Source organism: Physeter macrocephalus, chromosome 13, assembly GCF_002837175.3.
Source record: "Physeter macrocephalus isolate SW-GA chromosome 13, ASM283717v5, whole genome shotgun sequence".
NCBI classification, from domain to species: Eukaryota; Metazoa; Chordata; class Mammalia; order Artiodactyla; family Physeteridae; genus Physeter; species Physeter macrocephalus.
The window spans coordinates 81,622,065-81,637,891 of record NC_041226.1 but is presented as its reverse complement, the minus strand read 5'-3'; the positions used below and the strand labels follow the sequence as shown (position 1 = coordinate 81,637,891).

The 15,827-nt window shown below is 60.6% G+C and overlaps 1 protein-coding gene and 1 long non-coding RNA gene across 2 annotated transcripts in view; one reads left to right on the top strand and one right to left on the bottom strand.

Moving 5' to 3' along the window:
* The window catches only part of LOC114487528 (uncharacterized), a 5,105-nt gene extending 4,487 nt beyond the window's left edge, over window positions 1–618 (bottom strand). The window contains exon 1 of the long non-coding RNA XR_003682694.1: window positions 533–618. This is a non-coding gene — a long non-coding RNA (uncharacterized lncRNA). The remainder of the gene's footprint in view (window positions 1–532) is intronic.
* A 250-nt stretch (window positions 619–868) lies between these two features.
* Window positions 869–15,827, top strand: part of RASA3 (RAS p21 protein activator 3) — a 97,299-nt gene continuing 82,340 nt past the window's right edge. Inside the window, exon 1 of the mRNA XM_024117441.3 lies at window positions 869–1,008. Within this exon, the coding sequence (XP_023973209.1) occupies window positions 954–1,008 (55 nt within the window). The 5' untranslated portion in view covers window positions 869–953. The remainder of the gene's footprint in view (window positions 1,009–15,827) is intronic.

Below are 15,827 nucleotides of genomic sequence, written 5' to 3'. Positions count from 1 at the left end.
TGTGTGTGTGTGTGTGTGTGTGTGTGTGTGTGTGAGAGAGAGAGAGTGTGTGGTGTTGGGTGCTATGAAGCCAGAGGCGCAGGAAGTGGACAGGAAATCAGAAGACACAGAAAATGAGCTGAGGCTGGTAGCCTGCGGGTCAGCAAGGGCAGACCAGAGTGCACTTGGCCTGTGTGAGAAGTTAGGAGCCAGGGTGGCCCGAGGGAGGCCCGAGGGAGGCCCGGGGACAGCAGAGGGGCAGGAGGGCAGCGCGAGGGACTGGGCAGCTTTGGAGCCTGATCAGGATCTCACCCGGACTGCGCACTCTCCCACACCCCAGGTGGCCGGCAGCCCCTACTCTGAGGAGGCTGAGCTGGGCCAGGGAATTCTTTTCCTTTGATACCTGTAGGTCTGAGTTTCTTAAAACCCTGGGCAAGTGCCCCCCCTCCCAAGCCTCACGGCCAGGTTCCACCGCCCCGCCGGGTCCCACCCACTACCAACCCTAGCCCTTCCCCCCACAGCAAATCTCGCCCGGTGGCCCCCGCCGCCCGACCTGGTATCCTCGCACTCCCGGCCGGATCCTGCCTGCGGGGCTAGACGTCCCCTCCGGGTCCGTTCGATGCCTCCTCGGAGGCCGACCCCGCCCCTCTGCGGGCCTTGGGATGTGGGCGGAGCCGTCGTGCTCCCGCCTCCTAGCCCTCAGCCAATGGGCAGTTGGGGACGCGCTGTTGGCGGAACCGTAACGCTCCCGCCCCTCTGCGGGCCTTGGGCAATCGGGAACTGGGCAGGGCCGTGGGCGGAGCCTCCCCGCCCCCCGCGTTATCAGCCAATGGGCGGGCGTGTGGGCGGAGCCGGAGGTGGAGGTGCCGCGGACGCGCGGGCACTGGGTAGGGCGCAGAGCGCCGGGACTGCGCCGCCGCTCGGGCTCCTGCTGCTCCGCGGGGCTCGGCGCGCGAATTCCGGGCAGACCCAGCATGGCGGTGGAGGAAGAGGGGCTCCGGGTCTTCCAGAGCGTGAAGATCAAGATCGGTGAGCTCCCGGGAGCTGGCAGGGGCGGCGGTGTCTTCGAGGGGGCTCGCGGCGGGCGCCCCCAGGCCCCCGACCCCTTCCCTGGGGGCCAAGGCCCTGACGCCTCCTGGCCATGTGCGCCCCCGGTTGCGGCCCCTCCCCACCCCCGAGAGATCCCCAGCCGCGGCCCCTACCCACCACCCCGGAGGCCACGGGCCTCGGCCCCCTCCCCATCACCGGGAGATGATGGGCCGCGGCTCCCTCCCCGTCTCCAGGAGATGCCCGGCCGCTGCCCTCTCCCCACCTCCCCCAAGGACGGGCTGGGCCGAGCCGGGCCGGCGGCTCCGGGGGACGCAGCTCCCTGCGCTACCTCCACGCCACTGGCGGCCCCAGGTCCCCGGAGGTGGGGTCGCCTGCAGCAGAGGGAGGTGCGGTGCCGGACTTGGGTCGGGTCTCCGCTGGGAGTGTGTATCTGCGTGTGCATGAGCGCGCGTGCGGGCGCTCTCCGGATGAGTGCATTTCAGGTGCCAGAAACACCAACCCCGGGGTTCCGAGCCTCGCCGAGTGCGGCACCCAGACCCTTCCTTCGCTGGGGACGTGGAAGCTCTTTCACCTTCCCCCAGGGGCGAGGGGCCGAGCGGGCGGCTGAATGGAGCCTGGGTGTGCACGCGACTGTATAGGTGGATGTGTGGGCATGTGTGTGTTCCTGCGCGCGTGTGTGTGTGTGTGTGTCTGCCTGTGACTGCGTGGAGCGCTCTGGCCCAGGGCTCCCTCCGGGCAGGTCGCCACAAGAGCCACCCCTCCCCCTTCCATTGAGAACTGGCTGCGGGGCCACCAGGGCCTGCCATTCAGGTCGTGTCCCCAGAGCAGTCTGCCTTTCTCACTGGACCCAAGAGCTGGGGGAGGGAAGTGCAGACTCTGGAGTGGGCTGGAAGGCTATATCTGGACTTCCTGGGTTTATCTGGAGAGACTTGCTTTTTCCCAGTTCTGTTTTAACTTGGGAGGGTGATGTGCAAGTTTCTCCCCCCAAAACAAGATCGGTTCCTGGAGTGACTGTTGCTCATTAATGCCATAAACGTGCCAGCTGAGAGGACAGCTCCCGCCGGAGGGGGCTTCTGAGACCCCGGTGTGTTGCCCGTCCTCAGGGCCCTTCTTGCCCACTGAATGCCTGGGTCCTCCACATTCCCATGTGAAAAAGGGGCTCCGGGAACCAAGCCAGGCGCCCAGTGACTGCCGGAGCGTCAGTTGCTGGTGACATTCGATGCTGCTTAGGAATTCCAGCTACCCAAATCAGCGTGTTGTTTCCTGTCTGCTTTATTTTGGTTTATGGATCATCGCTGAGACGCTGTTGCTATTTGGCTCAGAAGCACCGCAGATCGGATGTGGTCGCACTTCAGCCTTGAGGAGCCTGCCTGGAGAGGGTTTCTCTTGTTTACTTGGTTGAAGTCTGCTGTCACTTTCTGCTGAGAGGTTCAACATGCATGGCACTCCACCTGAAGTGTGGCAGGGAAAGTGCCTCTCAGTGCCAGGGTCCAGTGAGCGTGAGGGGACGCCCACCCAGAGGCCTTGAGGTGCCTCCTTAATCAGGGTACAGGAAGGGGTGGGGCATGGCTGTGGGGGCTGTGCCAGGCTTCTGGGTGCAGCAGGCAGGAAGGGGTCTGGGGACTTTGGGGTTCAGGCCCCGCACGGCCAGCCTGGACTCGACCCAGGAGGGTTCTGGAACGGTGGTCTGCTAAGCGGAGAGGATTGACTTCTTTCGAGAAGGGCACGGAGGAGATCTGCTGGCCTGGCGGGGCGCCCTCACGGGAGGTTCTGGACCTCACACACAGGGGCCATGCGTGGAAGGAAGGGGTTTGAAGATGCTGCTCGGTTAGGCTTTCCCTCTTTTGTGCCTCAGTTTAAACAAGTGAGAGAAACGCCCGGCTCAGCTGAGGATTAGTGCAGCCACTGAACATCTGCTGGTCTAAGTCCGTGGGCACGGGGTATTATTAGAACCTTTGGAGCCCCGCCCCGTATCTGGGGGCTGTAGCAGAGGGGATGAACAGAAACTTCTGTGCGCAATGGCCCAACTCCCTGGACGCGGCTCCAGCTCTCAGAAGCCCCTGTCTTCTCCCCCCTCCAAGGGTCTCCACCTGCAGCTCGGGGCTGCAGGAGGGAGACATCTGTGTCCCGTGCTCGTTGCTGGGGCTTGCAGGGAGCAAGGGCCTGCGCACAGCACAGGCATCGGAGCCAAGAGGTGTCCTGGGCTGTGCTGCCGACTTAGGGCCGGCGCCGGCCCCAGAGGTGAGCCGTGGGGACTGGCCTGGGGCTTAGTCTTGTTCCGCTGTGAGTAGACAGGGCCTGGTGGGTGGTGCCCCGAGCTCTCCGTTTCTTTCCTTAGTCCTCTGCTGTGGCCAGTCTTGACTCTGACTTGCCTGAGTGCCCCAGCCGTGAAGGTACGATGACGAGGAAGGACACCAGAGGTGACCTGGCGGAGGGGCGGCTTCGCAGGAATCACAGGCATGCTCGCCTCCTTGTTCCGGGAGACCCCGGCCGGCTGGCCGTTCATGCTGAGCCCTGTCTCCGGGCCGGCTGGCTGCGTGCCCGCGTCTGCTGGCGGCCTGCCGGCTGGAAGGCCCGGGGCAGGCGCCCCCCCCCCCACCCCCAGCAGTCATTGTCTGCAGCATCCGGTGGGAGCCCCTCAGCCCAGAAAGAGGCGGAGAGAAATTCTCCCTGCAGTTATACCATCAGCAGTGTCACCGTTCCTGTTGCTGAGGGGACAGGCGGAACATTTTGGGGGGCTGAAGAGTTTTTAGTGGGGGGGCCTTGGCCGTTTGGTCCTTAGAAAGTCTGGAACGTGTGGTGGTACGTGGTCATTGAGAGGCTAACTCTGGGAACAATGAGAAGAATCTCTTCCTTTTTTCCCTCTTCCCCTTTCTTTTTCCTTCCACCTTTCGCAAATGAGATAATACAGAAGAAAGTGCCAAATAAAAGGAGGGTATTTTTATTGTAACTGTTTCAAGTCCTTGTCCTGAAGAACTTGTGTCTTTCCCCACTTTAATCTCGCAGTTATTTTGGACGGTTCTTCTGCACACTTGAAAATCTTACCCGCGGTCTATCTTTGGTAACAGCAGTATCTCATGTCATGGAAGACTGAACACACTTCCTATGAGGCTGCTTGAGGAAGTGTGCTCCAAGGGCTTTCCATGAGTCAGGGCTTTAGCCCTGGAAGGGAAGCAACGTGAAGACTTGTAGGCGGCGACGGTGAAGACGCCCGGCCAGAGCTCCTCTGCCCGGCAGGGTCGTTTTGCACTCGGCGCTCCTTTAGGCCTTGCAACGCAGCTTTACTTTCCCGTGATATTTCCCTTTTCCATGATAGTTACTCCTTGTTTTTAAAAGTGTCATCTTGATAAACGTGTTCAATGAAGAGCAACATACAAAGGTATTTCTCTCAAGCTAAAAAAGAGAAAATCCTGGCCTTGCCCTTGAGGGTGAGAAAAGCCCGCTTGGGCTGTGAGTGGGTCTCGTCGTTGCCAGGTTCGAGGGCAGCTTGGGGGTGCGTGGCGAGTCCCATGTGAGGCCACAGGGCAGACCTTCCTTCTTGGACCCAGGGCAGCGGCCCCGCCTGCTCTCCCCGGGCTCAGAGCACCCACTCCTGTTCCTTCTCATTCAGATTAGAACCCGTCACCAAGAAGGGCCGGGGCGGTCTGGGTCCAGCGCGAGCACAGGGGAAGCGACGTGCCCCCATTCAGTCAGACGTGGCCCCGCGGCAGCTGGCTGTAGGCCTGCCCGGCCCCCAGTCGTCACCCCCCCCCAGAAGCAGGAGGCCCCTCGGGTCGGGGAAGCGGGGAGCAGGGAGGGCCCCCGGGCGGCCTGGGGAAGAAGCCCCAGACCACAGGGCTGGGAGCTCAGGGCTCTAGGGCCGCGCTGCCGAGAGTGTGAGCTTTTAAGCCAGTTTCCAAGGTGGGAAGCAGTGGCGTGCCGGCCCCGGGGTCTGTAAGGCTCAGGTGGGGCGGCCCAGCTTATAAGTGGCAGTGGTTGTCAGCAGCCGGGCGTCACAGGCTCCGTTAGAGGACACGTTCTGTGCGCACGATGGCCGACGTCGGCGTGAGGGTGCGCGTGAGACGGGGAGCGGGGAGCTGCGCCGGCCACGCACGGCTCTTGGCATCAGGGGCTGCGTGCTCTCCGGAGCTCTCTGACGCTAAAATTAGCCTGGATACTCTATTCACCTGGGAGCGCGGCTCGCGGGCTATTTTTGGCCCCTGAGGACCGGTGTGCAGACTGGCGCTGCCCGCGGGTCTGGGCTCCTCCGGGCAGCGGCGTGTGCCGGCGTGTGAGGTGGGGAGGGTGCAGACTTCAGGGTCTGGCGTGCGCCTTGTCTCACGGCACCTAAGCTCTCACAAGCCCGCATGGAGTCACCTGCCCCGGGTCTTGGCCTGCAGGGGGCGGGAGCTCACCTCGCGGGCTGCCTGCTGCCTGGTAACGCGCCTGGACAGGAGGGGCCACCGGTGCCCCTGAGGGGAGGGCCCGGGCCACCGGCGCCTGTGGGAGGACCGGACCGGGGCACGCGCACACGGCCCCTAGTGCAGGTGCTGGCCGGAAGCTGGAGGGGACAGAACTCGTGAAGGTGCCATCGAACAGGGCACGGGATCCAGAGCCGACCCCTCGAGTGGGGCCACCTGCAGCCCACGTAGCCCCGGGCACGCAGGGAAAAGGATCTGCAGGTGGTGGGGCCCTGTGGATGGGTCATGGGGCTGCAAAACACCATTTGGCAGACGACGTCTGGACTTGTTTCTCTGACGCTAACGAGGCACTTGCGTGTGTCAACACTCACACCTTCCGGAGAGTATTGGGGAAATCAGGACATCGGAGCACCACGCTTTAGAAACAACCACAGTGGGAGCAGCTAAGCCCGGGAAGTGAGGTTTGCAAGTCACACTGGAAAGTGGAGGCTGCAGGCGCCCCAGCTGCTTCCGAGCGAGGAGGGTCCATGCCGGGCCCGGGCGGCGCAGGACGGGAGGCTGGGACCTGAGACTGAGTCCAGGCCACCTTTCTCGCTAACTCCGCAACTTCAGGCACGTCCGAGCCCACTCTGCTTCAGTTTCTTCCTCTGTCATAGGGGAGAGTAAGGCCCCTTCTGTGCAGCTCAGCGAGCTTGCGTGAGCACAGGCCCTTGCATCGCTCCGGACATGATGGCAAGGTGTTACTGCTGGTACACTTTGCAGCTACTTGTTCTCTTAACCTTGTAACGGGTTAGAGATCCAGCTCAGCAAGTCAGGAGAAGGTGGGGAGGCAGGAGTGGGGAGGGCTCGCTGGTTGTCTGTCCCCTGCACCCAGTGTCGGCATGGGGGTCTGTGTTCCAGCTGTGCCCAGTCGGTGGGACGTTCAGATAGCGAAATGGGGAGACAGAGTATTGATAAATGCCAGTTGAAGGGGCAGTTACATTATGGAACTTCCACAGCCTGGAATATTATGCAGCTTTCAGAGAAATAAGCTGGAGCCCGGCCCGGCCATGTGATATGCAGGAAGCCCGTGGGGTGCGACTGGAAAGAAAGCAGCATGCAGAGCGTGTCTCCGAAGGTCCCAGAGAAGAGCCAGGCAACAGATACGGGTGTGCAGATGTGGAAACGAGACCCACACACGTCTGTCACTTGGACCCCCGGGGCTGGGGAGTGTGGAAATGATTTGATAGGAAGAGGGGAATAACAGGTCTGTTTGAAAAAGCAAGAATATTACTATTATGTATACAGATAGGTAAATAAAGAGTTTAAAAGTCACAGCCACTTAAAGAATGGAATGAACAATGTTCTGTAGAGGACACCGAGGCCCAGAAAGGTAAAATAATTTCCTAGATTACACAAGGCTCACTCAGCGCAGGAAAAGTGTGGGGCTGCCGTCAGGTCCAAGAGCGAGTGAGTAACGGGCTGAGGGCTGGTCCGGGAGGGGACCTCGAACGGACCCAGACACGCGGGCGGCGCGGGCTGCAGCCCTGTGTACAGGAAACCCTGACCCAGCTGAGAGGGAATTTAAAGTCCCACCATCCACACAAATGACCCTGTGCTTTTCTTTAAGTGTGAGGCGACTTCCAAAATTAACAGTGAACACATTCAAGTTGCGGTGTAAATGCACGTTTCGTGATCCTCCTTAGAAATGAGCGGCGAGTGTCTCCCGACTGCGCGCCCCAGCTCACGCTGTGGGCCGGGACCCACGTGTCGTTTCCACACGATGGCTCTTGGGTCAGACTCAGAGCTGCTCGTCATCGGAAGCTTCTTGGCCGGAAGTGATGGATCAACAAGTGGACCGTGGGACCACAGGTCGCGACCCTAGTCCTCCGAGTGTCTGCAAACACGGGTTGTGTTTCTGCACGCAGGGCAGCTCCCGGGCCAGCCCGCTCTGTCCTGAGATTTGGCCTCGCTCGTTTGTGTTTTCAAATAAGCCTGCAGCCCGTGGCAGGGCCAGTCAGCATCCGGGCGAGGGCCCTGTTGGTGAGGCCACGTGTCTACGCCTGAGACCTGCCGTGGAGGCCTGGGGGAGGCTGGACCGCCCCCGCTCGGGGTTTGATCCGAACGCTGTGCCCTTCACTCCTAAGTCAGACCGGTGCCCGTTTCCCTCTTCGCATAGTTTCTCTTCCTGTTGTCTGAATAATGTCCAAAGCGTAAAGAAGTGTTCTGTCTCGGCCCCCATTGCCAGCGGGATAAAATCCAAAGGCAGGCAAAGTCGCCGCGTCTCTCTTGGACTCAGGGTGACTCAGAGCCTGGAGCCTCGGTCGGCGGCCGCGCTTCCCCAGCCAGGCCGCCCCGCTCGTGCTCCGGACACAGCCCCGCTCTCGGCTTGGCGGCCACCAGTGCCGTCGGTGACTGCGGCAGCGCCAGGACCAGGGCCTGGTCGCCGGCCTCTCCTGGGACCGGCTCCCCCTTCGGCCGCCCCCCAGGGCTGGCGGGAGCCCAGGAGTGGGCCTGGGCTTCTGGGTTTTCGGGACATTTGACAGAGTGGGGGGCTGATAACTAACCTGCCTTTCTCTGGAGCTTTGCTTTGGACTCGACAGTGGGTCCCGTCGGGTGTGATCCGTGTGTGGAGTCAGGGCCTGTCTCTCCTTCCTGTGACGCCCCTTGGCCCTCCCAGGAGCCCCCATGGCCGAGCCCCCCGTGGTTGAGGGCAGCTACGCGTGCCCCTGGATCTTCTCTGTAGCTTTGTCCTGTGTGGTTTTTCCTCTGAGGAAAAAGATGTCGTTTTCCTTTTTCGCTCTGCGGGACTGGTCTGATTTTGTGCACTCTGTCCGTTTCCACGATGCCGGATCCGTCGTTGCCCGCAGAGCCCTGGACACGCCAGGGAGAAGCAGGTGCCCCCGCAGGACGTGGTCCTGTCAGGGTCTGGTAACGACTCTGTGCCTCGTGCAGGCACGTGTCTTAACTGCCCCCACCCCAGGCTCAGAGAAGCCAGGTCACTTTCCCAAAGTCACACAGCAGGAGAGGTTGTGACTGCCTCAGTTGTCCTGTAATGAACTCGAAATTACCAAGGCCCAGGCACTCCTCCTGTGGTCAGTGAGGAACGGCCTTCTTGGGTGTGTTATCAAGTCACTTCCTCAGTAGACAGCTCACTTCCCACCAAGGCCTCTCCTTCCCTGAGAATCTTTGAACGAGCACTTATGGGAGATTCTTAGGAGAGTGACACCTGCGCCTGAACCTGTGGTCCTGAGAGGCCAGGATACCCGGGGCTCAGGGCCTGCTGACCACCTCCCAGCCGAGCGTCTTGAGCTGCTAGACACCTGAGCAATTTAACTTGAGACCATGCTTTACACAAGGGGCCAGCCTCTGAGTGGACAGGCTGCAGGCTGCCCTGGGGGCGGGACCAGCACTGTTTCTTCCCGACGCCTGCCCTCTGGCTTCTGACCATTTCTTCCTGCTGGGGTGGGACCCAGGCCCAGAGGTTGCCTTATGCAGGAAAAGCCCCCCGGCCAGGCAGGCAACAGCGGGAGGGGTGAGTGGGGCCGTTAAACTCCAGCCGGAGGTAGTTCAGCCCCAGGCCCGGAGCCTCTGGGCCTCTGCTTGTTCGGACCCAGCCGACTGGGCACTTCCCAGAGCCGGGCTGAGATGGTGGTACAGAGCTGTTTGCAGAGATCCTGGAACCCGAGCCGGTTCCAGAACTCCCATCGGTGTGCAGACCTCAGGGGGCCTGGCCGAGCTGCCTTGCTGTAGCGTCTGCCGTGGGCTGCTGTGCCGGGGCTGCTTTTCCCATGGCCTTCGGGGTGAGGGCCGGCTGGGGAATTCCAGATTGTTCTGGGCTGCGGCTTGCGAGCTCGCCCTTCTCAAGGGGCCCTGCTGGGGCTGACTGCCACAAGCAGTTTTCAGCTTAGGATCTGACGACTGGGTGTTTTATCTACTTTGTAGGGGTGAGTTTCAAGGGCAGAAGACACCGTGTGTGCGATGTTCCCACGGAGGACACCCCCCACCCGTGTGTGGTGTGTCCAGGACCTTCTGGAGGAGCGAGGTGTCCCCGGGCTCCCCTGAGAAAGGCCTGCACCCCGTGAGGCATAGCGTTCAGTTGAGGGAGGGGTGGTTCGCCTTGACCTTCTCACGGGGGCCCCTCACGTCCTAGTACGGTGTGCGCGCACACGCGCACGCGCCCCCGGCCTGTCTCGGGGCAGAGGTGCGTGGTGTCGTGTCACCGCGCGGGGGTGGCGGGGGAGGCTCCTGCCGGCTCTCTGCCGTGGGCGGGACCGTGGCGCCGGGGCACCGGCCTCGCCGCGCAGCACGGCGCGCGGACTTCAGAAGAGCTTCCTGTTTCTCAGGCGTTCCTGCTCTTCTTCCTTCTGCTCGACGCGGTGGAGGCTGCAGAGTCACGGGGCCCGCGTGGGCCCGACCCCGCGGCTCTGGGGGTGTATGTTTGGCGGCACTTGCCGTCTGAGAGCCCTGAGGGCGGCTTGGCCGGGTCCCCACCCCGCTCTGGGGCCTCGCTGCTGGGACGCCTGCCTTTCCGCTTTCTGTGACTCAAGCGTCTTTTCTGCACTTTTTGATTCTTTAACATTCTGTATTTGCATCAGACACCTTTCACGTTTTAGGCCCACAAGCCGGGTTTTTCCTGTAGCTTCTGTCTGGCCCGTTCTCTCTCCTGGCTGCGCTCAGGTGGGAGCCCCCAGACTTTGAGAAGCTCCGAGGACCCCGGGCCGGGCTGGGCTGCCTGGGAGAGTACGCTGGGATCGAGCGAGAGGGCGTTAAGGTGAATAGGGAAGTACTGCAAACGGGGGTGCATGAGCCATAGTGGGTGGGGGGCTGCCGGGGGGCCTCCTCGCCCCCCGAGGCGTGAGGCTCTTGTTTCCTGCCCGGCTGTACGGGTGAGAGAGCCCAGCTCCCTGGAAGTGGGCGCCCTGCCTGGTGGGACCCGAGCCGCCCGAGCCAGGTGGGCCGCAGATGCCCCATGGCCCCCTGGCTCTCCTGGCCGTGCTCCCGGAGACCTTGTAGCTCCTGGGCGATGCTTCCTGGGGCGTTGCGAGGGGAAGGGCAGAGGACCCTGTGCTTCCTGAGCCCCAGCTGGCCCCGTCCATCTGGAGTCTGTGGCGTTCCTTTCTCTGTTCATCATTTCCTGCTCCACTCAGCTCCGCCTCCGTATTTGGAGAAAGGATTTCTCAGCGTTTGGACCCGAGGATGTGTTTGTGCACATCCTGACCGGAAGGAAGGGTCTCGGGGACAGAAAACCCCTGGTCGCTACGGTTTTGCTCAGTCTCTTGACTTTCTGTTCATTGGTTTTGTGGAGGGTGTTCTGGCCTTCTCTTCGAGGGCCTTTCCCTCTCTGCCTGTGTCCTTCCCGGACAGGCAGGCTGTCCAGTCAGGAGGGAAGAGGGGGGACCAGGCAGAGCCTGGGTCCTGAATGAGACTCTTCTACCGCTTTTTCGTCTGCACGGGCTTCACTATCATTAGTAGCAATTTAGTTCTAATTGTTACTAGACCTCCTCCTGACTCTCCCCAGCCCAGCCCGCTTCCCTATCGGTATCTGTGCGGGGACCCACGAGTTTGGTGAATAGTATAAGAATGTTGGGTTTTCTTAAGCAGGAATTTCTGTGGCCGGAAGGAGCTGCCTGGGGGGCAGTGGGTGTTGGCCCCCAGCACACAGATCTCTTCAGCCCTTCACGTGCAGGAGGCCGGTCCAGGTTTACCGTCACCGGGGCCTGGAAGTGGTGGAGGCACCCTTTTCGGACAGAATATTTCAGAACAGTGTGGGAGGGTTCTGGGCATCTGACCTGGGACGTGTTGGGGGCATGTACACACGTGCTGATTTTGTGCATCAGGGCACGTGGAGGCCAGTGTAAGGGCCACCCTGGGGCAGCGGCCGGAACTTTGAGCCTGACCTAACGTGTGAATCACAAAGGCTGGTTGGGAAAAGCTAGTTTCCAAAAGCTCTCCTCCTTGCAAAAAGTGCTCAGGGGTCGTCTAGGGGCCGATTCTGCATCGCATGGGCTGACCTTTAGGTGAAGTCGGCCCGGGGGTGGGGTGGGGCGTGACCTTTGCCTCCCTGGTTGTCCCAAGGCAGTTGGACGCCACCTGCAGATGCTGCACGTGGGCCCGTGGGGCCATAAATTGGGCATTTCACAGGATGCATGGGAAACGTTGGCCTTGCCTTCCAAGACTCTACAGATCAAAGGATAAATAAGACAAACCGGGCTTCCCTGGTGGCGCAGTGGTTGAGAGTCCGCCTGCCGATGCAGGGGACGCGGGTTCGTGCCCCGGTCCGGGAAGATCCCACGTGCCGCGGAGCGGCTGGGCCCGTGAGCCGTGGCCGCTGCGCCTGCGCGTCCGGAGCCTGTGCTCCGCAACGGGAGAGGCCACGGCGGTGAGAGGCCCGCGTACTGCAAAAAAAAAAAAGGACAAACCCATCAACATAGTCACGCTTTTATGGGAATTATAATAACTGGGATTTTCAGGTCTTGGGGAGGCGCTAAGGAAGACTGGAAGGGGTCTCCCTGCTCTTCCTGTTCTCCCAGGAACGGGAACCTATGTGTGCACACACATGCACACACATACATGCACACGCGTGCAGATGTGCGCCCGCACACACTCTGCACACAGTGTATTTTCCAAACCTGGAGAATTCTTAGAAGTAATAGAAACTGCATGTGCAGAATTAATTTCTAAATATATAACGTGACCCCCATTGAACAAGGGCAGCACTAAAACGAAACTAAACATTAACTTATCGTTTTCTACTCTAAGGCTTAGTCTGTCCGAAGGTGTACCTGCCCCCTGGTTAACAGCTCTGGGGAGGGGACGCCTCTACAGCGTTCATTTAGGCCCCCTTGATTGGTCACTGCTTCCCGCTCTTAGTAGCAGACGATAGTCTGTCTTGTTACGAAGGCATCTTGGGATCGTTGAAACGTGCCATCTTCCTTGGAAAGCAGAGGCCGGGAGGGTGGCGGACAGGACGCCGTCCGTCTGTTTTAGTGTGTCTGAATTTCTGGGTCGCAAACCACCTTAGGTAAAGTAGGGCCCTGGGCAGGGCAGGCCTGCTCAGGGGACCCGGCCGCGCCCTTGGGCCAGGCTTTTGGGCTGTGCCGCAGCTCGCGGTTTGGGCCTCTGTCTCTTCCTTTTCAGGGTTTTTGTAACCTGTGGGGTCCCTGTAGAGAGGGTGCAGAGCGGGGCACCGAAGAGAAGCACCGTCGAGAACACGAGTTGCAGGTGAAGTGAGGGCGCAGCAGGCCCCCTTCTGCAAGCTCCCCCCGGACCCGGGGTCTCCTGGCCCCGGGGAGCTTGCTGGGCTCTGCCCCCGAGGAGTAGAGCGGAAGCCAGCAGGACGGCCCGCGGGTTCTCTAAGATGCGCTGTTCCTGGGTGACCCGTGAGCGTGGTTCCTGCCTTGAGAGCAGACGTCCTGCAGGGGGGCACAGTCTCCCCATTGGGCTCCGAGAGACCCGTCCTGAGCTCCCGGCCGCTGCGGAAAGCGTCTCCACTCTCCTCCAGTGCCCCGGTTCTAGCCAGGGAGCCGCCCCCCGGGGACAGGTGGCCCTGCTCGGGGACTTGCTGTCTGTCACGCTGGGGGTGGGGGAGTGTGGACCTAGCAGGCGGCACCCCCCGCCTGACTGTGCATGGGGCGCGGCCGGGAAGGGGGATGTGGGAGCGGCATCGCTCTGCAGCTCGTGGCGAGTCACTTAACCTCTCTGTGCCTTAGTTTTAGTGTCTGTAAAATGAGGAGACTAACAGCTACTTCGCAGGGTTGTTAGAGGGCTGAGGGTAACTGTCACCGTCCTTCCAGCTGCCTCGCTTCACGCTGGAGGAGAGCGAGGCTCGGAAGGGTCTGGACCTGCTCGAGTCGCCAGGTTGGGTCCGTGAGCCAAAGCTGTTTTCCTGAGCCGTGGGAAGCAGGACTGGGCCGCGGGCTCCTGGGGACGATGTGGCTGTGTGCGGAAGGGCCGGGCTGGGAGGGCGCGGGCTTGTGTGGCCGCCCCTGGCGTCTGGCGGCACCCTCCCTGGCCGCGTGGTCTGAGCTGCGTTACCCGGCCCCGCGTGGGGACACCGGGATGGCGCCAGCTCAGCCGCGGGCTGCTTCTGAGCCCGTGCGTTCTCTTCGGAGTGTCGGCGCTTCTCTGGGCCGCCGCCCGTGACTTAAAGGTGAAGTGTTAACCAAGAAGCGTAATCTCGCGTCCGGGTGTGGCTCGGCAGGAGCAGGGACCTGTAGCAGCGTAATTAGGGGCTGTGCTCCCCGAGGGAGGCAGGGGGCGGGGGCGGCAGGTGCTTCTGCCTTCCGGGCCAGCACAGAGCGCTTAGCCTGGCCAGAAAGCTCACACAGGGCCGCATGGGTCTGGGAAGAAATGGGAAGAGCAGTCCCCCTTTAGATACTGTGGACGTCAGGTGACAGTTGGTTATTTACCATGTTTTGACTTCTGTAACTGTTTTTTCTGGATCATTCTGCGGTTTTATCTCTATGGCACAATGCTTTTATGACAGGAAGTGGGTATTAATGAATCCGGTAACTATTTTGTAAATCTAGGGTGCTGTCTTGCGATGTCTTCGTAGCCCCCAAACACAGGCTACGGGCAGGACGTGCACAGTTGGGTAGGGACAGCTGCTCTGACCCCCCTGTGCTAACCTTGCCCGGGAGATGCTTGGGGAAACTCAGCCTCCCACAGTGGGACAAGGGTGTAAATATTTACCCACCTCTGTGGGCTGGGGATGCTTCCCTGTCGCGTGCCCCCCTGCATCAGTGACCTCTCCATGGGCCGGGGGTGCTCTCTGCACGCAGACATTAGCCGGGGGTGGGGGTGGGGGGAGAATCTAGCTCCCATGTCCCCCGCTCAGGTGACGTGGATCATTTCACCAGTGATTTAGAGAGTCTGCTTCTCCCCACACACGGAAATGAGGCCGCTGAGAAATCAACACCAAACAAGTTTGGAGGATGTGTTTAACCCACTCTCAGTCTCATCCAAAAAACTTGTCCCAATTTTATTAATGGATAAGAGTGAACAAAGGTTCGGGACTTCCCTGGTGGTCCGGTGGTAAAGAATCCTCCTTCCAATGCAGGGGACGCGGGTTCGATCTCTGGTCGGGGAACTAAGATCCCACACGTGGCAGGGCAACTAGGCCCGCGTGCCACAACTACTGAGCTCCCGTGCCTCAACTAGAGGGCCTTCGTGCCCCAAACTACAGAGCCATGTGCTCCGGAGCCCGCGCGCCACAGCTACAGGCCCACACGCTGCAGTGAAGAGCCCGTATGCCAAAACGAAAGATTCTGCATGCCACAACGGAAGATCCCGCATGCCTCAACGAAGATCCTGCGTGCCGCAACTAAGACCCAACGCGGCCAAAATAAATAAATAAATAAAAAATAAACAAAGGTTAGTGAAGAAGGAAGAAAAACACGTTGCTTTTATAAGTAAAATCATATATATAATAATGTTGCACTTATTTTGGCCCGTGCAGTGTAAAGACCAGCCCAGAATAAGGCATTTTTTTAAAGGTAGGATGAGGTCCTGGCCCATTTTGCAGCGTTGAGCAGTTTTGTGGCTGGTCCCTGAGGGCCCCAGAGCGGGGAAGCACCCACTTCCACGCCCCTCTGCAGGTTAACTGTCCTCCTCACCCCCTTGCAAGTGCGAGGCCGAGATGACCCAGAGTCCTTTCTGAGATAGACTTGGACTCAAGTCTAATAAAGGAAACCCCAGGAAGTCCAGAATACACATTAGCACGTGACAAGGGGAAGTTCATTTTTAAGCTCTGCAGATAAACTGCGGCTTGGCCTCCTCACATCACAGCAAAGGGCGGGGGGCCCCGGGGCCCTCGGTGTAAACTGGGGTCAATTAAGGAACCGTGCGCAGGCTAACAAGTCTCAGTCCTGAAGTTCGGGTAACAAAGGCTACCAGTCTGGTTTTCTCACTCGCACGTTTCTCTCTTTCTTAGAAGTTTGCTGGAAGCAATGGTGGTTATTCCCCATGGGGTGACGGGGATCCGCAGAGCCTTTCACATATGTTTCTTTGATGTTCCTTTTGTTTGTTCGTTCGGAGGTTGCAGGAACGCCCCAAGCCACAGCGGCTGGTTAGGGTGTGGTGTGCAGGGGGCGGGGCCTGTCCTGGGAGAGATCCTCTGGGGACCAGAGGCCTGACGATGAATAAGCTCGATGAGGAGGCTGCCAGGCCCACCTGGATGTGGGAGAGGACGGGACCCTCCCCCTCCTGAGTTTCTCCCCCTCGACCCGCTGTGGACCCACGGAGGGCTCTCCCTGGGGGGTCCTCTGGGGCGGGGCCTGGTGGTCTTGCTTAAGGGTCCCACGCGGAGGGGGGCCGAGGTCCCAGGTCCAAGGTCTGCTCCCTTACAGCTGAGCTGGGCACCCGCGTGCGTCCTGTGTTGTCATCCTGCACTGTCATGGGCAAGGCTGCGCTTGGCGC